Below are 26,928 nucleotides of genomic sequence, written 5' to 3' on the forward strand. Positions count from 1 at the left end.
GTGTGTGTGTGTGTGTGTGTGTGTGTGTGTGTGTGTGGGGGTATGTGGGTGGGTCTGCGTGTTTTTGCCCAATTTTCCATCCTTGTTTTTCATCTCTGTAACGCCTGATCGGCTACACACAACTCTCCCAGACCCCTGATGGCCGGAAGAGCAAACTCAGAGCATAGTTTGGGAACGGTCAGACTTGAGGGGATTGAACATTTCAGCTGCCAAGCTTGTTAACTCCGGGCTTTGATTTGTCTACAAGAAAGAGAGAAGACGCCACAAGGTAGCATCCCGTTTTGAGAGACAGAGAGCAAAAGCAGCTGAACTATCTGTGAGCAAAAACACTAATACCTTACTACCTCCAGGGTGCTGTTCTGTAGCGTGACCCTGACCTCTGACCTTCCTGTGGTTAGGAGCAAGGAAAAAAACAATTTTCTTACAGCGATCAATAATATCACATTATCAAAAAGCTGTATTTAAGATGTATTACCGCCTATCTTTAGAATCTTTATGGGGCATGATGATGAACAGCAAAGGCTCGTGACCTCGGCACAGGAACAATATCAAAGATGGAGTACAGTCAAGGTGAAAGCTTTTTTAGTGATCGATCCATGTCCAATCGATCAAATGAATGAGGCGAGCTGCCTATTTATTGGTTAATGTTTCTGCCACTGCTACTTTATGTAGACAGGCTAATGAAATTATAGGTTTCCGTCAAAGCTCTATAAATGACATCGTAAAATGAAACGACTTAAGTTTATTTTGAAACTCGTCACATATTTCGAGCATACAGTTGTTGCACGGCACAGGTCCCCTCTTTAATAGAAACTGACATATATCCTATAGGGATGTGTGCAGAGATGCATCCCCGAGCCCCACGACTCTTTGTTATGAAGGCAAATATAAGCCTCGCTGGTGGACGCCGCAGTGTAAGTGACAGCAATAGAGACATGCCACGTCTCTTCAAATTAGCCTGGTTAGTCATGAAATATTCAAACTGTTTGACAATGCCTAATTCAGCCTGAGTGGCTCCCTGCTCCACTTAAAGCTGAATAAATTATCAGGTGATGCCGCTCACACAAAGAGACCGACGAACCTGTCAGCGAAAGCGTAGATGTTTTTTCGGAGGGGGGTTGAAAGGCCATTTTTGCTTTAGCACAGGGCCTGAGGTAGAGAAGAGATGAAAAAGCATTTTGATGGGAGATCTTTGGCAAAAAAACAAGCTGAGGGGGAGAATTGGAGAGAAAAAAAATGAAGCACATGTGAGTGAGGAGGAGGAGTATTTGCCAACATGCACACCCATACGCATCCTTAATCTAATTGTGATTCACTCAATATGTCCACCAATATGGGATATGGAATATGAGCTGTGGACTGTGCTGTGAGTTGCAAACCCCCTCTCCTCCTTCCCCTCCCCCCACGCACTTATTACACATAGAGCGCATAGGAATAAGGCGGGTGGGAAGGGTTAAACAAAGAGCAGTAATGTAAAAGGAGTAATATATGCATGGCATTGCTAAGGAGAGGCGTAGAACAACAGTAAGCCTCCAACGACCCCCTGGCCCACCCGCCCTCCATCCACCTATAACACCCACCCTGGGACCCTGGGACCCTGAGGCCCCCGGCGCAACAATACCATTACAGAGGTGGTCGAGGCTTCTGTGTGTGTGGTCAGCTAATAAAGCAATTGTCTGGCCCTGGAAAGAGGATTACTTTAATCTAGTAATGGCCGCTGTCGTGCAGCCTATAGCAGCGGGGTAAGAGGGTCACAGAGAATTGTTGAGAAATCCATTGTGAGGGGAGCCACCACACCCACCCGCCCACCCCTGTCACCCCGTTGCCCCCCCCACCCACTGTCCCCCCCAAGCCGCCTGCCCTCAGCTGACCCTGCGCTCCAATCAGGCTACTGTAGTTCAACCATCTGGAAAACCTGAAATACTCTTTAACTCGACCTTAAGGATAAAAAAGGGGACGTGGTGGGTGTGTGTGTGTGTGTGTGTGTGTGTGTGTGTGTGTGCGGTGGACGGACTATAGTTGCCCCCTGCTCGACACTCACACATACACACACACACACACACACACCCCATTAATTATTGATCGGCCATACAAGGACAGTGGCACTGAACGCCTTCCAAGTATTCTGCTCCAACAATAAGACACTTTAATTGTCTGGAATTTGTAGTGACATAACACGTCTCTCTCTCTCTCTCTCTCTCTCTCTCTCTCTCTCTCTCTCTCTCTCTCTCTCTCTCTCTCTCTCTCTCTCTCTCTCTCTCTCTCTCTCTCTCTCTCTCTCTCTCTCTCTCTCTCTCTCTCTCTCTCTCTCTCGCTCTCTCTCACATTGCTGTTTCAATCCCCCCATCCACATCATCAGCTCTCCTTTAGAACAATGACAAAGATGAAGAATTTGTGTTTGTGTCTATTCTTGTGCAAATGAGCTACATTTTCAGTCTCATTTCCCTGATCACCAGATGGCTTAAACTTTGTAGGATCATTTGGTTGACAAGACAGATTTAGTTTTGAGTTGCTGAATCATAAATGCTATGTAATCCAAACCACTGGTGGATCTGGTGTGGGTGTCTGTTCTACCATTCAAGAAAAACACAGGAACAGGCATCTTTGCTTTTTTGCAAGCCCACACAAACACACAACCTGTCATTTTCTGCGTGTGTGTTTTCACTGCGAGGTCAGTGACTCTGACTCGACACTTTCCCTCTTGCTGCGTTCCATCGCTGTGACCCCTGACAGGTGACGAAGGTGAATCGTCTCTATTTCATCAGTGTCTTCCTCCCCGGGACACGAGCCGGTCTGCACACGTCAGTTGTCACCCACCCACCTCCCCCTCAGTCAGCTGTCTTCATCCAGTAACTGAACGCACGGCCAATGCCCACCCAATAGTGCAGCTCGCCCTGCCAAACACTCACAAATGTGTCCACACACTGCGAGCAGATGGTCAGGCCTTGTATCCTGCCTCGTGCCCAGCGCACCTTTTACCCCAACGCTTATTAGTGTGCCATTCCCGTTAATCGCTTCTGTACTGACGCGTGTGTGTGAGGGGGGGGGGGAAGAGGGGGGTCGGGGACTGGGAAGGGTATAGCAACAGTTCCAATTTTCCACCCTGTCAACAAACTCCAAAAACAGATGGATCCTGCACCAGAAATCCATTTAGCTCCACTTGAATGACTTAAGCCCTGGCTCGCTGACCTTTTCTAACTACGAGGTTGTAGCTCGTCTTAAAGCGAAATGAATCTTAGACAAATACACATGGGTGGAAATCAATAAACATTTTCCTCAGCTGTTCGCCCTCGTGTTTACCATTTGCAGACAGGTCAAATATACATAAATCCCCCCTGAAACTGTTTCACCCGAAGAGCTCGGTGATACCAAACGCTCGCTAAAATGGTCTGAAGGTTAACACGGGAAGCGGGAATCATAAGAAAACTCTGATAAAAGCAGATTCAACATAGATACAAACTGCAAGCGCCAAAGCTGACATCAAAAGAGCGAGTAATCCCTCCAGTTAATTTTAATTACTCGAGATGATGCGCTCGAGATGACAATAACAATCCGACATCGGGATACACGAAAAGGTCGTAAGCCCCTCGTTTACATGCAGAAGGAGGAACCGCATCACTTATCAGAATGCTAATTTAAGGAACGTTCTGGAAGGGGCTGATACTTTCTTCCGTGCATAAAATTATCTGCTCTATTGCTTGAATTGGACTTAATCTGGAGGCCAGTCATGTACAGAGTTGTGTCGTTAAAGACAAGGAGACGTCCGGTTACATTAGACAAAGACATCAAACACGCTCATACAATGGATTGTCCAATGATGAGCAAGAGTTGCCGAGTAACCTGAATGTGGTTCAATGACTGAAAAGTGTAAATTGGTCGTCTGATGACTTTTCTACCAGATAACCTGAGCAGGTCTGAGTGATAGGAGTAAAATGGCTAACAGCAAACTGATTGCAATCAGCGATCCAATGACCACGATGAGTAACAAAATAACGACAACAACACCTGGACCACAATCCATTGCTAAGCAGCTAAAATGAGATGTCAAGCACTGACGACAAATTGCCTGACAACTGCAGCAAATGGCCACAATGCATTGCTCAATAAACAGAATGAGTCGCTCGATGGTGGCATTCAATAACTAGAAAGTGTTGAGTAAAGCAACAACAACAACCTGAGCAGAATGACGATAGGTGGAAGTTGAATATTCACCTGTTGACATTCAGTTCTTTTCCTCCTCAGACACCAGATGCCGCATCTCCCCCCTTCTGTTCTATCTGCTCCGTATTGATGCTCTGATTGAGGTTGATTGATGTGCTTGAACTGCCTATTGATCGCGTTGCCCTCCCATGCTTGCTGTCTGTCATGAATGATGCCTGAGATTCCCCAGATGTATCCTGTATCCAATATTATCCGTGATAAATTGTAGGATTTGTTTTGCGTGCGTCTACTCTGCATTTAATATTTAATGCTGCCATTGCATCACTATTTGCCTGTGTCACTCTTCCATTAGTTATTTGTCGTAATGTAAGGCTTCCTTCCCGTTTAGATTTGGAAATTCTTTGGCTTAGATGCGGAAACCTTCCCTGCTGAGCTGACCGGGTTTTATCAGGGGTTTCACTCTATACTGCAGTATACTGTAGTAGAGTCAGTCCTTCAAAATAAAATCAACTAACTAATGTCACAACACCTGGGAAGTTGTAGAATCCGAAGTAACATGAAATCCAACAGCTTCACTAATGACCAAAGGGCTGCATCGATGCCTCTCTGACACATTGTTGTTCGATTGTAACGCGTGTTTCTTCCATCATGTCAGCTGTTTGTGCTGTACACATGTACAGGAAAACACACCTTCATTTGTACAACATGTGGGAACAAACTGCGGGAACAATAACCAGGGCATTTGCTGTGGCAGGCCTGGTGTGTCCAGCAGTGCGCCGCCAGTGATCAGCAGTTCAGAGAGATAATGGGGTGTGATTGGACACAACGGTCAGTGCAAGAGGCCTTTATTGTTCTCTGCAGCCTCTGTGGCCCCTGTGCTACACTGTCATTAAGGGGGGAGGGAGGTTAAATCTCTTCCTCGCACCACCTGTTGTCATCACCTCCCTCCCCCCCCAACCCCTCATCCTTCTGCTATTGTCCCACTTACCCTTTATGACACACAGGGAAGACAAACACACACACACACACACACACACACACACACGCACACACACACACACACGCACGCACACACACACACACACACACACACTACTCACTGGTCTCACTTGCCTCTAGTCTGAACTAATTAATTCATGGTTATCCTCTAGAGGAGGGTTTGGCTGGTGGGTCTGGCTCAATGACCAGCAGACGGCCAGATCATACACAGGGGGGTTAGCCAGAGGACTGTGGCCTCACTACGGCCATCTGATCCCCCCTTTTTAAGACCAGAATGGTCACTAGCTCAATCCTCCCTGAAGCTGGGACTCACAATCCCATTAGTGAAGCGTGAACACACGTTACGGCTTACGCAGATACACAGAAATACTGAGCAAACAGAGCTTGTTATTATTATATCATTATGCAGCTGAGAGCGTCACTGCAGAGAAATATGTGACTCTTTGCTCACTATGTAGCATGAAACATGCAAACTGCACTATTTCTATATAGCTGCATGATCTCAGAAGGAAAAAAAATGTATTTGTAAAAGGTTAAGAAGGAAAATAAGACACCTTGACCGTAACTTTCTTTACATATGGATTTCAATAGACTTAGCATTTCATTCATCAGGCGGTAAACATCATCATCCTCTTGTAATGCACAAGGTCATGAAGGACTGATTGTGAAAATTGTACTACTGGGATACATGTTTATGCTTCCATTGATTTGGCTTATGACGGATTATACAAGAAAACAGTTAAATGATTAGTACAAGTTATTCATCAGTCATTGACATCATCTATAACCAAGAACTTTAATGGGTTTTTACAAGGTTACCATTTGTGCTTTTGTAATGATACTGTATGTAACCTACTGTGGCCATATATATATAAAACAGATATACATAATGCTAAACGTTACAGAGACAGAGAGCTTCTCTCTTCTCCAACAGTTGACTGACAGACTGAAAATCAGCTTATCTGCAAAAGGTCAACGAACAGAAAGAGATAAAACCTGATGATTCACAAAAGCCTTACAGATAAAGTCTGTTTATTCAAGGCAGGTTAACAGACAGAAACGGCTTAATTAGATTAGGTTAACAGATAAAAACACCTCGCGCAGAATTAGGTGAAGAGATAAAAACGGCTCATTCAGAATAGGTTAAACATTAAAAGAGGAAGAGCACAACCAGAACACAGAATCTCATTTAGCCTTGAGACCAACTGGAGATAACCGCTGCTATGCTTTCACTAAGACCACTGTGTCTGTGTTTGGATCAAAGCATCTTCAGGACTGTTTTATTTGCCAAGTTGGAAGCTGGAGCAGGTTGGCTGGACCCTGCAGGTACTTGGATCAGTTGTGTTCATCTCAGTGCTGTAGAGGTCAGTGTGTCTGTTCTGCACTACAGCATGCGACTCAAAGCTCCAATCACACCCATATGGCCTCAGACCACTGAGGTTAATAACAGGGACAGAGGGCAATCGGAGCAGAGTGTGGACAGAGGATAGGGTGATAGAGTGGTGAGTAGGTGTGTGTGTGTGTGTGTGTGTGTGTGTGGGGGGGGGGGGGGTATCTGCATCATCAGAGCTACCCAACCCCCACTTCACTACCCCATAAAAAAAAGCCCCAGTATGACGCCTACATGGTAAAACTTTTGCTTTAGGCCGGCCTTGATTTCGGCTAGTTATAGGGACAGAGCTCAACTTCTTATTTTGGTTCCTTCACTACTTCCTCTGCTATTGGAGCAGCATGTCTTAACTTTGTATTTGTCGAAGAAACAAAGAATATTCTCCTTCTTCCTTCTTATGCCGATGAGATTACGAAAACACCATCTCCCTCTCCGTCTTCGTCGCCTTGATGTTTAATGTTTATTGTTTAACTATAGATGCCGCAAACTTGTCTTTCCTTCGATTGTAATCCTGCATCTCCAACTGGCACGCAGTAGCATAAAAAGAGCTCCAGTTCTTAAAGGCGGAATTCTTAGACACGCCCAATGACTTCATCTTTTATCATTTCATCTTAAATCTTTTAAGGTGTGCTGGGGCCTTAACCATCCCATAACACCAGACTCAAAAGCCTTTGTGCATTTCCTAAACGATAAACCCAGAGATCCAATTTTGGAATTGGGTCTCAGTGATAACGGTGACAGGTGTGTGTGTGTGTGTGTGTGTGTGTGTGTGTGCGAGAGTCAGAAGGAGAGAGAGTAGGGTGGATACAACTGATGACGTTGTTCAGCTGTTTCGCTCACCATGGTGCCGAGGATTACTGTGGGTGAGAAAGTTGGCACGGACTGCTGCTACACAGACTTACAAGTGTAAACACACACGCGAGGGCACACACACACACACACACACACACACACGCACACACACAAAGGCAGACGTTTCATCAGATCTTCACCTGTTCATTCTCAGCATTCCACAGGGGCAGCTGCCATCTTGAACCTTCGAGGCCTGACCTCTAAACAACCTTAGAATCAGGGGGTGGAGGGGCAGAGAAACCCCTCAGAGGTAAACCCCGCTCAGCTTTATTTGAAAAGCCTCTGACTCCGCCCTCACCATCTTCAAAAGCACCACCTCGCCCCCTCCCCTGTTGGCGTGCAGTGAATATTCATGAGCCATAAAGCCTGGCGGTGGAGACGTAGGAGGCATAATAAAACCGTCAGAGGTATAAAACACTTGAAGAATCGGCAGCCAGGAGCTTGGGCAAGTCACTCTGAAAGTCAAATCCCCACCCAGGGGTGCCTGGCCCGTTAGGTCTATTGTGCTTGACTGACTTTTATGCATCTGACAAGAATCGGCCTCTTCCCATGGCGTGCAACTTTGTAGAGAACATTTTCAGGATCAAAGGATCTCTTTTAATCCGTGAAATCGTATTGGATGCGTTTGCAGAGCACAAATTTAAAAGGAAATATCGAGAATAAACTGGTGTGATGTCTTCGTAATGGAATGTAAGAAAGGATTTTGAAAGCCTATTGTTGGTTGACAGCTGCACAGTTCCATTTATGAACATACGGCACAATTGGTTCTTTTCTCTTGGCAAGAATATTTGCTTTTGATCCAATAAGTTTTTTGGTCCTGAAGGTAGTGACAGCATCATCAGTTTTTCTTTAATATTTAGCAAAGTCGTCATTATTTGCTGGCAGATACGCTGCAACCTGTCCCTCAGCTATGTCAATCAAATTTACAACCGCTGCTGAAGCTTGAAGAAAACCTCCCAGCTCACCCATCAAACATCCATCCATCAAACGTGTCGTTAATATTAAGTAGAAAATGTTACTGAGGAAACTAAGCGTAACCCTTCGTAATGAGTTATTGAGTACCTAATTATCGGTGCATGAATACAGCGGCACGCACACTTGAGGAATAATGAGTCGCAATTATCTGTTCGTATGAATGCACACTCAACCAACACATTAACACTACTCCAATGACTAGAACACAATAGATCTTTTTAAACTTGAAATAACTTTTAGGAGCATTTTTTACTTATTATCTGCTTTTAAGATAGAGATTGTAACTTACTGAAGTTGTTTTGTTGAGAGGTTTTTTTATGCGTAACACCTCTGAAAGATACTGACCCTTTAAAGCAAGGAACAAACAAATAAAGAAAAGTCAGTTAAAGCCTGGTCCAATCTCCGAGGGGCAATTCGACTGGATTTACTCGTGAATTCCCTTTGTTGCTGTGCATTTCAAATGGAACATCAGCAGCCTTGGTGCCTTTTACGCCACAGGACTTTTTCAGAAACTTTCCTTCATTTTGCAGCACCTAACCATGGTACGTTTTGGTCCTGAAACTACAGTTCATGAACATTTTTCATGCGTTAACTCGGTCTTTTCCAGGTTTACTTACTGCTGGTTTGGAGCTTTCAAGAATACACGTCGTTATTTGGTGCAATAATAGCTTCCCCAGGCAGAAAACTGCCGCAGTTAATAAAAAAATAGATGTTTCTATGGTTTCTCGGAAGCTGGAAATATGCATAATATGAATCAGGGCCGAGCCAGCAAAAGCTCAGACAATGATTCAAGTGGCTCCAAAAGAGGTAGCAGTGCTTTGCATGATACAATGGATTCTATTCCTTAGTAGCTGTCAGTCAGTATGAGAGACTTAGTGACATCATTGTTGAAGACATTTGTGCAATATTCCGGTCATTCAGGACACACATTGGGAATTTGAGCAAAGAAGTCTGTGAACTTCCAGCTCTGACCTTAATTTAGGTCTGAATTTACAGTTACAGAAGTTACAGAATAAAATATCAGCCCATCTCAAAAGTAGAAAGCTGAAACCTTCACAAATGAAGTCATGCAGTCATTTTTCCTAATTCTTCTCAGGTTGTTATTGCAGATAATCCATATATGAGCATTTCTGAGCAGCAAGTCCTTAAAATCAATAATGCAATATAGGGTGCATTTGTGAAGATGTTTATGCAGAAATATGTACTAGTTAGTCTGAATTATTAAAACCACAGCATTTCCTTTATGTTAAAGCAGTACTGCTTATTGGTCCTGAAGACATCCAAGAAGTGAGCTACACATTAATCTCACTATTCAGTATAACTTCAAATGGAACGAGCAGACATGATAAATGCTTTTTAAAAAAGGAGCATCAAACCTGAAATCTCTGATATCTTCCCTTTGATTCCTCATATTAAACTTGTTTATCAAATGCTGCCTTAAATGTTCTTTTCCACTGCATTACTAACAAAGAGGCAGAGGAGCATTACTGTGGTTCATGGGGAGTAAGAGCTCTTCATTTATCTTTCTACATGTCCTTTCATCTTCTGATACACACACTTACACACAGCTGAGTGACATGAAACACTACAAAAGAGCAAACTGCATCCAGTGAAGCTCTTACATCAGGTAGCAGTGGTAGAATGCTGATGAGGACGATTCTGCCATCTCATCCATACTGCAACTCAGTGGCCCTTCATCACCCTGCCTGCCTCTCAGCCGGCAGCAGATGGGGCTGCGAAGGGTTAAACCTCCTGAACCTACCACCCATCCCACTGACTTGGCTCCCACCCACAATACCAAATATACACAACGCGGCTCCCTCTTGGTTCCCCCCCAAGTGCTTCCAAGTCACAAGCTGGGATGCAAAGTGACACGGTGCCACAAAATGCCATCTTGTGCCTCCTCTGGTGCCACGCTGAGCCCCCTGGCAGCTCTAAGCAGACTTATGTGCCCGCGGTCTTATCTCCGGCCCCGTTGGCGCCATGTGGAGGGGGTTGGCAGGAGCTGGCACTGGCTCGGGTTTGGCGTGCGGCACTGTTTGTTCTATATAACCTCTCTCTCTGGGGCAACACTCCAAAAGCCGGCCGAAAATGTGTGTTTTGAGTGTCTGTTGGAGAGTATTTAGGCAGATGGATACACAGAAGTAAAACCACACACTTTTTCCAGTAGAACCATGGACAGGGGTGCTAGAAGTTCTTGGTCCCCTCATTTGAGAAAAGGATTTAAGGATTTTCTTGTTCCTCATTACGTTTACATTTACATTACATTTACATTACATAACTCTTGCATTTGTATGCAAATGTACTTTAGTCAAAACAAACAGTATTATCAGCACACTGTAAGATGCAAGACAGATAAAAAATAAATAAGGACAGAAAGTATATATATGTATGTTTTAGTGTTGACTTTAAAATATGAGCATTTAAAACAATACAATATATCCCTGTGAACATTTGGTAGCCACCCAAAGCAAGAAAGGCTTAGCTAAATAGGCCAAATTAGAGTATGATAAACGTCTATTCAAATACCGCACTTGAATTAAACTACGTCTGACCATAGATTCGGGATTCTCATCTGTGAGACCAACTGCTGTGCACCAGTTCACGTATGCGTGTGTATGCATGTGGCCGTGCATGTGTTAGCAAACAGCTGCAGAGAATGTCAGCTCCCTGAGGAGCGCAGCATCGGCTGCAGGGAGCAGGGGGCCAGACAGGCAGGAAAATAGATGGATTGATTAGCTGCATGACCTATTGGGGCATAATATGCAGCATTCAAAGACAAGAGCCTTGGTAAACACAGGGAACCTTTCGGATTGTAAACACGACCCTGCACAACCTCACAGATTGTGTACGGGATCCTGTCAGTGTTGACCTACAAGGCAGCTCAGACTCTCTTCTTATCTTCAGAGGCTGGCAGCAATGTCCCAAGGCTGCTGGCAGTAATAATAACAATGTGTCTTTGGCTTGGGCAAAAAGAAATAATCCAAACATTGTGAAAGTACAGGGCAGCAGCAGACATTTACTATCACTGCGTAACAATCCTAGCCTGGTTTGTTCCTGAACTTACGGAAACTTACTTGATTGTAACATTTACATGCCTGTGTAGATCAATTAATATAGGCATAATCTAAACACTGCTACTCAGAGAGAGCATAACTTGATTAATGTGGATTTCAATCTCATTCTGGTGCATACATGATGGTTGAAAAAAAGCTATTTATTGTCTTATTCTTACCATGTGACCCATGTGACATCATAGATTCATGCTTGCCTGAGTTATGTCCTAATGCCTGACTGTGCAAGTTTAAAGGATCAGGATCTGGACCTTCCTCAAACGTGAATCACAGTTCCTGTCCCACCTTTCCACAAAATTGCTATTGCAGGTATTTTGCAGGAGAAAATTTTGAATAAAAAAGCTAAAAAGTGCTATTACAAGAGATTCCTCATGGGTAACATATTTCAAGCATTTATCACCTTCCTCTATACCTCTGCTGCAAAAAAAATCTCTGAAAAATGATTTATAACACCTTCACCTATTCTACCTGCTTAGTTTCCGTACTGCCTACATACATCACAAACACCCTGCAGCTTCTGTTAAAGGTACCTAACAGAGCCGGAGCAAGGTGAAAGTCATTCTTCATGCAGCTTGAGAAACACTTTTACTTAAAGTGACAAACACGCTGCACACATCCCAGTCGGAGGCTCCTGCATGATTCATGCTCTGTTTTTCTGTGGAGGCAGTGTGCAGTCGGGGGGGATATTCAGCTTGATTATTGAGTTAGAAAACTGGAGCCTCTCGGGGAAGTCTGATGCCCGACCCCAAGGTGTTTGACAGGAATCTCCAGTTTCAGGGGTTTTTATGGGCTCGTTTCCTTGCTTTCAGCTGGTTTGTGTTAACGCAATGACAAATTCCAGAGATGGTTTCGGTTTTAAAGATTGGAGGATATTAGGTGAGGCAATATTTAAATCCTCACTTGTGTTTCTGCAAAGGCCCCTGGTGGTTTGTTATAAAGGTGTAAATTGGTCTAAATTAGGACAATTGAAGCAATGGGTCATTTTACATTCAATATTGCTGTATACAATGATCAGCCTTTACAGCACACTTCCTGGCATTCTGCTGCTTAAATAACTAAATAATGCAACAGCACATCCTTTTTAGTCTTAACTGAAAATACAAGTCATATTATTTCCTCAAAATGTGACAATCTAAATCACCGCCTTTCATTAATGCTCATATTGTCAAAGCAGAATTCATTAAGTTACCTGCTGCTGCTGCTGCTGCTGTCAAAGCAAAGTTATCTCTCATAACAAACTTTCACACAATAGGTAATGAGCTAATCTAATGGTAAAAATTTAATTAGCCTCATCCGCATTTCATTAAGAGTTCAACTGAGGGAAAAAAACTGTCTGTTGGAAAAGAGTCTGACAGGATTTTGGTGTATTTTAGGGGGCAAACATCTGCTGGCCAGTAGCTGCCAACTAACAGTGGCCTTTACTCTGCCCCGCATGAACGTTTTTTAGCTTTCCTGTCCAATGGCGACAGCTGTTATCTTTGTTGCTGAAGCGAGCTGTCATCCCTCTGCATTAACAGGACTGTCCGCGGAAGCCTGGATAGGAGACGACAGAGGCCAGGATCTCTGCAGTGAGGGAATGATAGGGTGTGATGTTGGGAGCCTGGAGAGGGGAGTGGGAGTGGGAGGGGGTGGGGCCTCAGGGGGCAAAGCTGCCAGGAGATCTGTCACCAAGGTCAGGGGTGGTGTCTCGAGTTAAGTCAGCCGTGTGATGCCAGTGGTAACAGAGCAGAGTTTTTGGGAGCTGTGTTTGTATCTAAGACTCTCAACTTATACTGTGTATCTAACATAATTACAGGTTGCATATACTTATGATCACTACTGTTTTATCTGCCTGTCTGTCTTTCTGCTTGCCTGTCTGCCCCGAGCACAGTTTGTTGAAGTGCACAGCAAATCGTCTTTTCTGTGAAGCCTCTTCCGTGTGAAATGCAATCAATCTGCTTGCATGGAACTCTTCATGGTCATCATCATAGATGTAATCTGGCCGATCATCATGAAAACAGGGCTTCTGGAGGTAGTGTCATATCTAATTTATCTCTCGCACATTTTCATTTCCCCTGCAAAATTGCTCTGTGATATAACCAAACACCATTCCATTTCTGCCTTTTGTTCCTTCCTCCTCCTCAATCGAACACACACACAAACCCACACACCCACACTTGAGCACTCAAGCCTAAATGGTACAAAATCTCAGACACTTACTTGCCACCTCCAGCGATGCATTGCGGCTGACAGCCTCGCCTAGGTAGTTGCGTGCAACACATACATAGACGCCTTCATCGGGTTTGCTCCGCCTCCCATGTACGATTCGTAGGAAGAAGAGGGAGCCACTAGGCAAAAGCATGCGGTGGGAGCGAGGGTCCTCCCGATCCGTCTCTACGCGCTCGCCGTCTTTGTACCATTCGACCATGGGAGTCGGCCGCCCCTCAGCCTTGCAGTTGAGGGTTGCCGGTTCACCCTTGGACACAATTAGATCGGATGGATGTTCCACAACCCGTGGAGGAGCATCCTCTAACCTTGGTCGGGATCCTGGTGAAAGGACAACACAGGGAAGAGAAAGGGTTAATAAGACATCGCTCCACTAACCAGCTGTCAACAAAGGGCAACCATGTCTAATACTGTATAGTGCATTTGCTATGCTGCTGTCATACTTATAGAATATGAGTCTTAAATGCCAGCAAAAGGGGTGAAATTTGAAATGTCACTTAGTTGCATCAAGAAAGGATAAATAAAGCCAAATGATGCATAGACCACAATAATTTGACATTTCAAAGTGTGTGCACATCTAAAAAAGCAAGATTACAAAAATAAGAGTGCACTAAAGCTATAAAGTAAACATACTGTTGTTGTGCCGGTGTAGGATGACTTAGGACGCAGACAAATTCCACTTTTAATAGTCTGACCTTGCATAGAAAAGGCGAGTGGGTGGCACATCGAATAAAACACAAGGAATGGTTATCGAGTTGTGTGTGTGTGCGACCCGCTACAATTTTATCACCGACATCATCGTTGTATGAAATGAGCATGTAATGTGAGTGCTCACCAGTGATATTCAAGGGATAAATAAGGCGGACGTAAAGTTACAATGCTGTGGATTCTGCCTGTGTCAAAACAGAACCACATTCCGGAGAAATGGAGACGAAGCAGGGAATGTAAAAGAAAGTAGGTTCTTCGGCACAACTGAAATATTTAAATGTGAAAATGATCTAAGTATGAAAGGTATAAATTAAGTATGAAATGTGTGTTACCCATAGAGTCTGGCACTGCAAACGCTTCAGATTAAGACGAAACTTCCAGCTCTATATTTAACGTAATCATTTGCATACATCTGTTAGTGTAAAGTTCAGCTACAGTATACATTTACTTATTCATGTTGCCATATGCTTCCTCTGTGTTTATCAGTATCGCCAGGAAGAGCATATGGATCTTTATCGCTTTTTTTATTTTGAGAGGCAGAGAGAAAGACAGAAATAAATGAAGACGGAGACGAAAACAGACAGAGGCGGAGGTAAAGGTAATTCCCACAGGTTGGTGCCTGGCATCGGAATTGCTTTTTTCCCCCCTTGCATTATCGTTTTCCTTCTTTCCTCCTTCTATTTGAATGACAGTGTGTTGGTGTGACAATTATGTATGAATGAGAAGAACACAAACTGGAGCACCGTGAGCGACGACTGAAATTTCCCCCTGGAGAGAATTTGAACAACACAAAGAGGTGATCATTGCTACCGTTTGTCAAAGCAACAGAGCTTCGCAGCATTAACCATGCAGGATGTTGCCAGAGTCGTTTTATCTGTATTTTCTATGTTTTCTCTATGACAGAACAGCGTGATGTATCCTTTCAGATGACTGGAGAAACACGTGTAGCCATGTAGGCAACAAGGAAGAGACAAGGTGCCAATCAAAAATGACTTGAGGCACTACAGTATGTTGAGTGTTTTCTTGTTTTCAAAAAAATGATTCAGAAATTAATTAGTCCCTGGTATGCTAACCTTCGGCAGTAAAATAACAAGAAATGTAACAACTCATTTACAGATTCGGACTGAAAAGCACCTAAGGCTTCTACCTTTTATCTACAACAACACCAATAAAATATGAATAAACCCTAACTGGAGTCAACAGCAGCTCTTACTCAACAGCAGAACTAAGTGGTTTGGTAGCAAAGCTTTGGTTTGTAAGCACAGGAGGAAAAAAGGAGAAAAAAGGAGCCACAAGAAAGCAGCTTTGAGAAGTATTAAAAGTTTCTTTGGAGTTTCTGACATGATCTCATTCTCCATCAGGCTAGATCTCCATCAAACTTTCAATCAGTGGGCTGTATTGGTGGTTTTGGATCAGATAATATTTCAATTGTAAATAGTTTATGTGCTTATGGTTCATGTAAACAGACCACAAAATATAAACAATCATATGAACTCCAACAACTCAAACTCTTTGTATTTTCGGTGCAATAGGCTTTCAGTCCAATGGGATGTTTTTATGACTATTGCTGGGGTCAGAATAATGGGCTATCACACCTGTGGCAAGGACCTGAACCACAGGTTTCTTTCCACAGGTGTACCTAAGAGTTCAAAGGTTCACGCTTTCCTGACAAGGACAATTGTTAAAATTCCTCCCCCTTAAAGTAACAAATAGGCCTCTGGTTTGGGCAATTACGAACTCAGGTGATTTTGTTTGGGGGAAGGGTCGGGGGGTGTAGCACCATCTGACAGCCCTGCATTCAGTGAAATGACACTAACAAAGATGGAGCAATAAGAAGCTATGAATAGGGGGGGATAGTACTGAAGGTTTGAAGTAGCATCTAATTGAGAAATCTAATAGGTGTATCACTGCAAGCCATTTAAAATTGGACTATGTTTCAAGCACTGAAAGCATAAAAATGTGATCACATATACATTATCTGATTATATTTCTCTCTTTTTGGGGGGGCAACAATCTTGTGTTTTTTGCATTATTTCAATATTTCCTTAATCTGAACAATTTACTACATTTAGAGGTTGCATGTATTACACAAATAACACCATGATAGTAATGGAATGGTTTGAGGTATAGTATATTGGCCATCACCCGTGTTTTGCTATTCGTGTACCGTTCAGGTTTGGCCAGTCGGAGCAGGTTTTTCAGAAGAGGTGGCTTTACAGGGTTAGTACCTGAAACTGCCTGTTTCACTCAGTGTGGACACCAAGGGAGAATAGAATTGGATTGAATTGGGGTGTATGATATATAATCTGTGCACACGAAAGCATTGCAAGAGCAGATAGAAATATGTGTCCTCTTTATAACCTAAGTAATTCAACCCTAAACACTGGAGTGTCACTCAGTTGGATATGGCTTCAATTCTGAATCTAAGTAAATATACTTTACTGTTTGCTCCATAAGGATAAAGGTATTACGGTTACCAGAAAAGCATCCATTTATCATGGCTGAGGCAGTCATGGATGTACAATTACTGTTTGTCAGGCCACAGCTGAAACTCCTCCAAAGTGCTGTCTTGTGTCCACAGTAGTTTAATCTAATCTGTGCAAACACTGGCAAGCACATATGTGTGATTTCCCTTGAAACTCTACAAAGAAAGGCTACCACTCAAAATAACTGAAGTTATAAAGTCCTGAAAAATAGAGGACAATATTATGACACGGTTGCTGTCCTGTGGAATAAAAAGCAAAAACAGTCATCATTTCGGTGAGTACCTCTCCTCTGCCAAGGTCACCAAGCACTTAATAGAGTCCATTTATCTAATAGCGTTAAGATATCATGGCTGGAGCTGGGGCGTCAGGTTTGGGGGGTGGGGGTGAATTTGAAAGGTGGTTGAGGGGGGTTATGGTGGGGTTGCGGGGGGTGGGGGGTGTTGTGGTGAGAGCTCAGCAGGACAGAGCTTTTAAGCGCTGACTCATAAATTTTACAGTCCAGGCTAGTTGGAGGAAGCCATGTGGAAATGTTAAGCAAAGGATTTTAGACAGAGCGAGACCACCATGTGAGACGGAGCTGAATATCTCCAAGAGCAGTGGGAGACCACGGAGAGTTTGGGCGAGGTAGAATTAAGTTCTTCTACAAGAGATGCCCTCTTTAATGACACCTTCAATCTATGATGTCGTAAGATATTCAAGTCAATTCAAGTTTTTCTTCCATACATCTCAGCAAGGAAAGTTTTGAAGGAAAATAGACAAAAGTGATTACACTCAAGTAAATCGGATTTCTGAATGTGTTGTTCTCACACACTTTTTCCCCTCACAATGCAATGCCAGATGAGAATAGATAACAACAACAACAGTAATAATAATTCTAATCATAATAATAACAATGCAAAATTACAATGATCAGTACTGAGAAAGCTTCTTGGAAAGACATATAGCATGAAGTCTTTGGAATAAAATGTTTTTTTTGTTGAATCTTATAAATATATAATCGATAAATCATATCCCACAAGGCCAACTTTAGATTGTAGATTGTATATAGGTTCTCTATGACTGGAAAACATTTTCTGATATGAACTGGTACACTATATTCATTCATTATAGAAGAATAGCAAATAGAAACATCACCTTTGGAAGATTAGTATGTCGTGTACATATTCCATATACTATTGTAGCATGTTGTATACAAGCGACACTGCTTCATGCATCTGGACTCACAGTCACTGCCAAAGTTTACAGAGTTTGACTTGTACTTTCTTGTACAGCTGCATGCAGTATGTTGGCACAGATGCTCCTGTTGATAAGACACTGACTGCCAGCAACAAACCACAGAGACATTTGAATTTCTAAGCCGAGTAGATTTCCCACAGGTATGTAAGCTCAAAGTGAAGCTAAATGTATACTGCACATGTGGATGCGGCAGGAAAAGGATGAGCCAGAAAAGGGTTAAACGGACAGCTGCAGTCTGGAGAGTATGAATGCTTGTCTTCAGAAGTGTGTCTAATAGGAATGTCTGGACCCTCTAAGGACCTATTAGCTCTTGCCTATAGTGTGATATGACAGGATGGCAGCAACACGCAGGGCTACATGTTGAGCTAATGAAACCGCAGGGATCTTGTGGGAGTTGAGCCTCTGAGAGCTGAAGAATGGTGAGTTGAGAGAAGGTGAGTTTACTGTGTAAACAGCTACGCCAAGACAGGAGCTTAGTGTACCTGACACATGTTTGATTTCACTACAGCTTGACAAATATTGGACTTTTACAATGTATACTGATACTGATAATTATAAAAAATCTGATAATGATTTTTATGACATGAATTGTATTGATAATGATGTCATTCATAATAAATACGTCATGTTATTAATTGTAAATTAGAATTAAGAATGCTATTATAGTATTATATATAGATAGAATGCTAAGGGTAAAGTCTGTATTGACTCATTTGCTCATATCTGCCAACAAAAATGTGTCTGGTTGCAATATGAAAACTGAAAGCAACAACATGGGTTCTAAAGTTCTGTTCGAGTCTCATTCATTTAAAAAAGGAATTTGTGCCAGATGGAAGTTACATCTTCAATAATATTTTTTTTGCACAGCTTAGTAGTTTATTATAATTGATTCTAGACACCATAGTTTTTTCCAGCTTACTTCTAAGTCCCTACAGACAACATTTTGTGCCATATGTGCATGGTGCATATGGATTACATTAAAACACCAGGACATATGCCCACAGAGAGAGACTCACTATCAAGCAACTTCAAAGTCATTCTAACTTGGGGTAAAAGGAGAAGAAGAAAATAAAGCCTGGAAGGGTGACAGAAAAATAATGTGTATGGCAAATAGCGCCCAAGAACAAATGAGGAGAAGCGAACAAAAAAAAAACAGCCACGGGGAGCACAAACTCCTGCTGCAATGTCCCTTCTGTAATACAAGATGGCAAAGTGCTGAGGCAGAACTTTTGCCATTTATTACTAGAACAAGTGGCTCGGTCTCTCCAGCTGGTATTAAACAAGAACCCAGGAGCACTGCCAATGATCTACAGTGGATTTCTCACACCCCTGCCAACTCCCCTGCTTTATTTCACCTGAAACATCAAATGGGTGTTCTCCCCCGGCAGATTGATTTGCCCTGAAAAAGGTGAAAACATCAGCACTTGGCCCAGTAACTCCTTCGTATTGCTCCGGTATTTTCCAGACCAGCATTGAAACGCTATAAAAGCCCACAGTGTAATACACACAAAGTAGAACTTTTACAGCAAAAAAAGGTGTCTTTGTGCAAGGGCACCCTCAGGGGAACATTTGTCTTTTACACGTCTTGATGGCTCACCCTGGCTGTGATTGGTCCAAATATCACATGCATGGTCAAATCCCCAGTGAGTGGCCAGCTTTGCTTCTAGAAACCACCCTTTGTCAAACAATTAAAGACAATTTTCCATCTTTGATCATTAAACAAATTATGAATATTGCTGTCTCATCTTGCCGCTTGAAAACTGCTTGTGATCATTTTGTTTTTTTATACTGGGGCCTTAAGAATGACAATTTATTTGCCTGACAGAGCAAGATGATGTTAGAGAAAAACATATCAACTAGAGTGGCACTCATGTTCCATTTTCTCCATGAATGGTGACTGCACATGTCCACCAAGTTCGGTCACAGGAGACTGATTAATTCATGAGATACAGCACTTTTGAAGAATGAGCCACGCCCACTCAGCTTTAGCAGCCGATTATAGCACAACGGTGAGGAAAATTAAAAAACAAAAAGGGTATAACTTTTGAATGGATTGGTCCAAACATTCTACATGTAAAATCTAGGGGCAGATAAAAAAAATGAGTGTTGACTATGTGGAAACATGTGGATCGCCCCATGCAATATGGAAAAAAGAGATTTTGATTATATGAGTGAGCGTTGAAGTTACAGGCCAAAAACTTCAAAGTTGTAATTACAGCATCGCTATGGTAATCACAGGCAGGCAAACCATCACAGGTAAAAAACATTCTTAGCTCACGAAATTAGAGTGACTGAGCGTTTGAAGGTTTAAATATAGCCGTTCATTTACATTTTCCACTGCGACACAAAATTAGATCCTCAGATAAAAGTTGCTTTCTTCTGACGCAACTTTTCTCTGGATGACAGTGACTCCAGACGGCTCCCTGCTGGGAAGTCACAGGTAAAATAAGTGACTGTCAACCTGATTCGACGTATGATCTGAGATGTGTTTGTGTTTACTGCATTTGTAGACAAGAACCCTTGAAAGTTCATCGTTAAAAAAAGAAACATGCTGGGATAGAGAGACATCCATTTAAGGAAAAGAGAGATTGTTGTCTAATACGGAATACGCGGGGCTGCGAAAAGTTACCGTCAACGTAATTTTACCAGACAAGACATCCGCTTCAGGTGACAGGCTGTTATATCATTCTTTCATATCTTTAATGCGTGCTCTCCAAAATCTGAAGCCAGGCTGCATTTCACAAAGTCAGACACTGTTTTCCAAATACAGATGGTATATTGCTCAGCTGATGCTGTGAGCCGCAGAATAAATCCACACAGGGTGCTCATTTTCTCTGATATTTGTTCAAGGCTCAGTCTTGAGGTCAACACAAATCCTCACACCTACTTACCAAAAAACTTCTCAGCGTAGACACACTCCAGCTTTCTGCTCATCCCCAGGCTAACCTTATCTGCTCATAGAAGGTATGTATCATTACAAATAAGATCAGAAATATTCAGCTCATGGCCCTGAGGGGGGAAAAGGATATAAAACATGGATGGCACCTCGACTATATCAGGTCTTCCATCCAGTCAGGATGAGAAATGCCTTTCATTTGTACGAGACAGATTTTAAAATAATTCTGAATACTGCAATATATCAAAAGCCTGCACCCTTTATCATTTTCCAGTGAATTTATTGGTAAGAAAAATCAACCCCTGCTACCTTTGCCACCCAAACCTTCTTTTAAAAGCCCCAGCTGCTAGAGGCTATCAGCAGAAGTTGAAATACCAGTACAACAGCAATAAAAGTGCCTTCCACTTGTGCTGCAGATTCAAAGACGTTGACAATCTTAAGGAGGGACGGCAGAGAGGAGAGGTGGGGGAGGGAGGGGGTGAGAGACGATCAAAGGCAATTCAACAACTTTCCAATTCCTATTCCTTTTTCCCTGCCTCATCTGCAATTCTTTTCAGCGGGGCCGGCTTCCCTCTAACAGAATTTGTTGTTTTACAGCTTTGTGGTCTCCTCCTCCCCTCTCCACTTTCAGCAAAGCTGGGGAATTGATTTGCAAATGTGCATTCAAAGTTAAACTGGCAGCAAAAAAAAAAGGGAAGGCAGGCTGGAGTGCTTTCTCTGCAGCCTCCTTCTATCTGACCCTGCGGAGACAACAAAATGAGGCGCTTGCATAAGAATACAAACTGCCGGCCATAAAGGGACAAGCTCCTTAATTGAGCCTGTGTTGATGCTAAGTATCTAGATGGGCAGGGTCAACTTTCCAAAAGGAAATTGGGTGTTTTTATCATGTCTCTCTTGGGGCCTTCAGCAGTTTCGTGTGTTGGGGCTCAAGCCGCTTCTTTCTCCTCTCTCTTCTTTGAGTATCATGGAAATGAGGAGTGAGACCAAACTCATTTTCCACAACCACATTGTTTCAGGCTCCCTCTAAGAGTGGAGTTTTGGGGGAGACTTTAGGGCAAATTGTCAAGGCAAAAAAAAAAACACAGAGAAGGATCACACAGCTTATTTACTGCCCAAAAAAGGAACAGACCAATTATTTTGAAAGTTCCTCATACATAGTTTAGCGGCTTGGGATGTAGTTCCATTCAGCTTTGTTTCGGTTCCAAGTCAAGAAACAACTCTGGGGGCAACAAAATGTCTTTTTTCCATGGAGATTTCAGTCGCTTACTTAGGAATTCCATTTGTCTACTGCAACAGATAAAGAAAATCAGCACAGATGATGCGGCCCGTTCGGCTAAGATAGTCAAATTCAGACTTTCACAGACCTTTGAATGCAGCAACCAGAGCAGCATTCAGTCGTCACAGTCCTAAGAACAGCACAGCATCCTATAAACGACCACAAATCATGCCAAGAGTTGTCAGCTCCAGTTCCAGCAGCCTGCCAGTAACAATCATCGATTTTCACCCACAGACTCGGAGGGTTTGGGAAGGGATTTTTAAAGAACTGTATGCGGTGACTAGATGCTTACTCTGGACTTGACTTGGCTCTAAGTGCTCTATTTGCTGAGAGCAAGAAGAGGATATAAAAGGGGAAAGTAGTGGACGGAGGGGGGAGAGGGTAGACATTAACCATTATTGACTTTGTAAGAGGACAAATGCAGGGAGATCACATCTGGAAAAGCATTCTTACCAAAGCCTGTGTGTTAACGTGTTTGGGCGATCGGTCCTTATCACTAATAATCAGTCCATTAGGATCCACCCAATAAAGGCGCAGTGTATTTTATGTCGGGGAGGAAATCCCTCAGGGCTCCAGGACTACAACTGCTTGCATGTGGCGCAGCACAGCTGGGGGAAATGCCTCTGGTTTCCTGTCCACACCGCAGCATATTTCTGGATTAGGGCTGTATTAGATCTGTGTTCACTTCCACATTCACACACACACAAACACACTGACTGTTATCTGCTCGTATCGGTCTGACCACATACATCACACATATCACCATAACGGAGGAAAGGGTCGCGACAGAGACTTCCTGAATACTCCTACAGGCCTGGGCTGTAACTCCAAAGAATAACAATGAGATATTTGTCATCCTTAATGTGAATGAAATCTAAATGAGGGTTGAGATAATGAAGGCTGGTCTGGATTAAGTCAAACTCTTAAATGGTCCTGAATGAGAACACCCACAATTTAGCTTTCAGGATTCCTTGTTCCAACAATGTCGTCTAGACTTGACTAGATTATGACACAATACAGTATTTTGTCATTAAGAAATACAATATACTATAATAACTATAATCAGGGAAAAATAAGTGATAGGTGTAATTTTACTGACAGTATCCACATGGAGGAGAAACGTGATAAATGCACCTTTTGCCTATCAGTGAAAAGACTTCAAGGAACCTACGCGCTGACGTACGATGAAGACGAGCAGAGGAGATAGTGATGCAAAGCTGAAATTGAAGAAGCATGACAGATGGATGCAAATCTAGCCGTCCGTCACTCCTCTAAATGATCCCAGTGCTTTTTTATTTCCACAGAGTAGATAACAAGTAGAGCAGGCACTCTAATTGCTCCGTCACCCAAGTCCAATTTCTTTAATAAGGCTTTCCTCTACGAAAACATCAAGTGCGCACCGTCAGCCATCGAGCACAGCTGCCTGGGGTTTATTCGGACTTGCTAAAAAGAAAACAATTAGACAAAGTGGCACTCTGACAGCTTTCCGTTGCTGAGTCATTCATTGTGTATCAACACTCCCATCTGAAAATAACAGATACAGTATCCAGCGCCTGTCACTTTGTCAAAAAAAGACTTGTCCCTGTCGTTTCCTCAGCACGGCTATTAAGTCATTGACGGTAGCTGTCAACACTTCTCCGCCACAACACCACCTTGATATACCACGGCTGGAAACGCTCCATTATTAGTTTGCTCTCTCCAAACGTCAAGCTTTCAAGTGCCAGAATCCAGGTGATCGATTTAATCTCACTCTGAATGACATGACTGCCGGACACAAAGGGACTTGTGGGAAATTAAAAGCTGTGATTTTGATGATTTATAGATCACGTTTCGACTGAACAAAAACATCTTTGTAGAAATCCATATGGGGAAATATCTGCTATTTAATGCGCTGGGTTTGAACGAGTGATCTCTAAAATCTTACGTAAACTGAATGTATGATGTAATCTGATGTAAACGCTGTGTGTTTCTGTGTCTATTTATATCTCTGGTGGATCTCCTCATCTCTCGTCTTCTCCTTGTCACACACAGGCACACACAGAGACAGACAGTGAGACGTTTAGAAAAGGACTCTAAGGATCTCAGCGATAGATGACATTTGGTTGCTTCCCCTTTATGTAAGAAGAGAGGACGCGGGGCAGGAAGACGTCTCTTTTTCCGAAGATGAAGTTAGCAGTCTGTTTGAGTTGAGACGGGAAAGTTTAGTGTGAATTTATTCCTATCGCTGTTTAATCACTTTAGTCTCGCAACACACATGGAGAGCAAAGCGACAAAGTGATAACAATCTTATTCGATTAGCACAATCAATTCTTACACGTCTTACACTTTTACCACCTGCATTGCCTCCAATTAAAATCTACGTGGTTTTGTGGCCCCTCACCCCGCAGCATGAAAATAGCCCCCACGTAAACATCTCTCTATGGCTAATATGAGACTTCATCATTATATTCAGACGGGCGGCCCATGGTTCACCTCGCTCCACGTCTATTTTAGTGTTGTGGCTAGTAATGGAGAGGTCGCCCTTCCTAAAACCACTGGAACTAATGTTGGGGGCCATCCATCTGTCCGCAGCCCGAGGCGGGAGGGGGGCTCAGGCGGTATTGTGTCGGGGCCCCTTAGGCGGCCACACTTGAGACCTTGGAGGAGAGGGGATAGATGACTTGTCCTGTCAGCACCCGCTGCTAAATAGAGTTCCTGTGCAATCCAGTCACTTTCCTTTGATGCCCGATGGAGAAATCTTTGCTATCTCCTCTCGTGTTTAATTTGGCCCTCGGTGGGAGAAACAGGCAGCGTAGATATTAAGAATTTTTTATTAAGAGAGGCAGTCTTGCATTATGAAAATACCCTACGGTAACATTTAGGAAAAGGGAAAATGACACGGCATTCTTTTTCTCCTGAGCCACAGTAGAATGAACAAATGATTGTTGATATTACATCATAAGGTGTCAACACGCTGCTTTGAAATTATTATATTGGACAGAGAAATTCTCATGTGTGCACAATGAGTGACAGATGCAGCTCTTTAACGCCCACATATTTTGAATATTTAATCCCTCAAGGGATCATTTTGACAGGGAAGGAGCTGAAAAACAAAGCCGGAAGTAGGCGACTAAACAACAATTTGATCGACTGATTAACATGACTGATTCTATGATAACAGGAAGAGGAAGTTTAACTCCTTGCCCTCCCTTTTGAGTGTTAGTTTTCACTCTATAGTGCCGGCTGGTACCATACTGCTTTTGATGGCATGCAGATGACTTCAATGCATCACATCAGAGCTGGCAGAGCTATTGACGGCCTAATTGATCTGTAAAGAACAGATGGGCAGACAGGTGGGAGAGGAGGACTGGTACGCCGTATGTATGTGTGCATTTGTTCTCTTAAGCCACTACAAAGGTTCCTCTGTCTCCTGTTTCCCTGCAGACATCTCCATGTTGTCAATGTGCCAGTAGCACAAACCTGAGCTACTGTATGTTGTCTCACTGTGCCGTTGTGACTCATCCCTGTTACACTACACAACAAGTCACTCACTTCAACAATGCGGTGAAAGACTGACTGATAGGTGACACTAAATCCCACTGACACTATTTCTGTAATTACATCCAGGAGATTTCTCTTACTGGGCCTCATGAGAAAAGAGTGTTAGCTATAAATGTAGGTATATAGGGTTTCAGTAGGACGATGAGACTATGCTTAATCAATAAGCAGCAGGGAGGCCTTTTAGTTAAGACACTGTCAGTGTGAATTCTATTTTTGGTAGCATTGAAATGCCTTTAAAACAGCACTTTATGTCAAATAAGGTTATTAAAACAGACAGCCTAAGCAAATATGATCACTTTTAAGGTTGTTCATCAAAGACATTAAACAGCTGATATTCGACTCCAGATATGAGATAGTCCTAGCTCAAGCTTGACGGGGACTGTCATGTTAAGAGATGTCTCGCTTTCAATCCACAGCAAAAAGCCATAACTCCTGCCAAAATGTCCTTGACTGATCCATTAATGCCTAACCAACCTACACTGTCATTGTAAGTCACTGTGGATAACAGCATCACCTGAATGCCTCAAATGAAAATGCATAAGCGCAACCAATGAAGCATAGGAGTGTGAACAATGAGACAGTTTGGTTGGTGCCATTTCAGCCACATCACACCCCAGCGCACTTCCCTGCCTGAAGGAATTGGAATCGTACGCACAGACTGTAATTACAGTGTGGGTATTAAGGTTTGACGCAGGCTATTTGATCTGGTTACTGCTTTGTTTGGCGACATTCATGAGAAAACAAGGCAGCTGTTTAAAGGCTGTGACTCCTACTCACTTCAAAAAGGGAGCAGGGCAAACACATGGGCCGTTGACAGTCATTCAGCAGACCTGTTGGGAGACTGCCGCGTTGACTGACGGTGACGAAGTTGACGGACAATGTAGACTCCAGTGTCACCTTACTGGCAAAACAGACTGAAGCACACACTCCTGAAGGCAACTCTGACCTCAGCATGGAGCTTGTGAAAAGGAAGAAGGGAAATAGGCAACATCTTTGTCAAAAAACCTAAAAGAACTATTTCTATTGGTTTAGTCCTTATCAGACCTTCATAGAGTTTGATCACATCCATTAAAAGAATATTGCCAAGCAACAATCTGCTGGTCTTGATCTGAAGGTTAGTCTCCTGTTGA

General features: G+C 43.0%; 1 protein-coding gene across 1 annotated transcript in view; it reads right to left on the reverse strand.

The window, feature by feature from the left end:
- robo3 (roundabout, axon guidance receptor, homolog 3 (Drosophila)) overlaps window positions 1-26,928 on the reverse strand; it is a 137,962-nt gene that overhangs the window by 46,781 nt on the left and 64,253 nt on the right. The window contains exon 2 of the mRNA XM_076161282.1: window positions 13,651-13,977. Within this exon, the coding sequence (XP_076017397.1) occupies window positions 13,651-13,977 (327 nt within the window). The remainder of the gene's footprint in view (window positions 1-13,650; window positions 13,978-26,928) is intronic.

The sequence above is a fragment of the Genypterus blacodes genome, unplaced genomic scaffold (genome assembly GCF_046128005.1).
Source record: "Genypterus blacodes isolate CSIRO-AG114 ecotype Tasmania unplaced genomic scaffold, CSIRO-AGI_Gbla_v1 ptg000111l_1, whole genome shotgun sequence".
Lineage (NCBI taxonomy): Eukaryota > Metazoa > Chordata > Actinopteri > Ophidiiformes > Ophidiidae > Genypterus > Genypterus blacodes.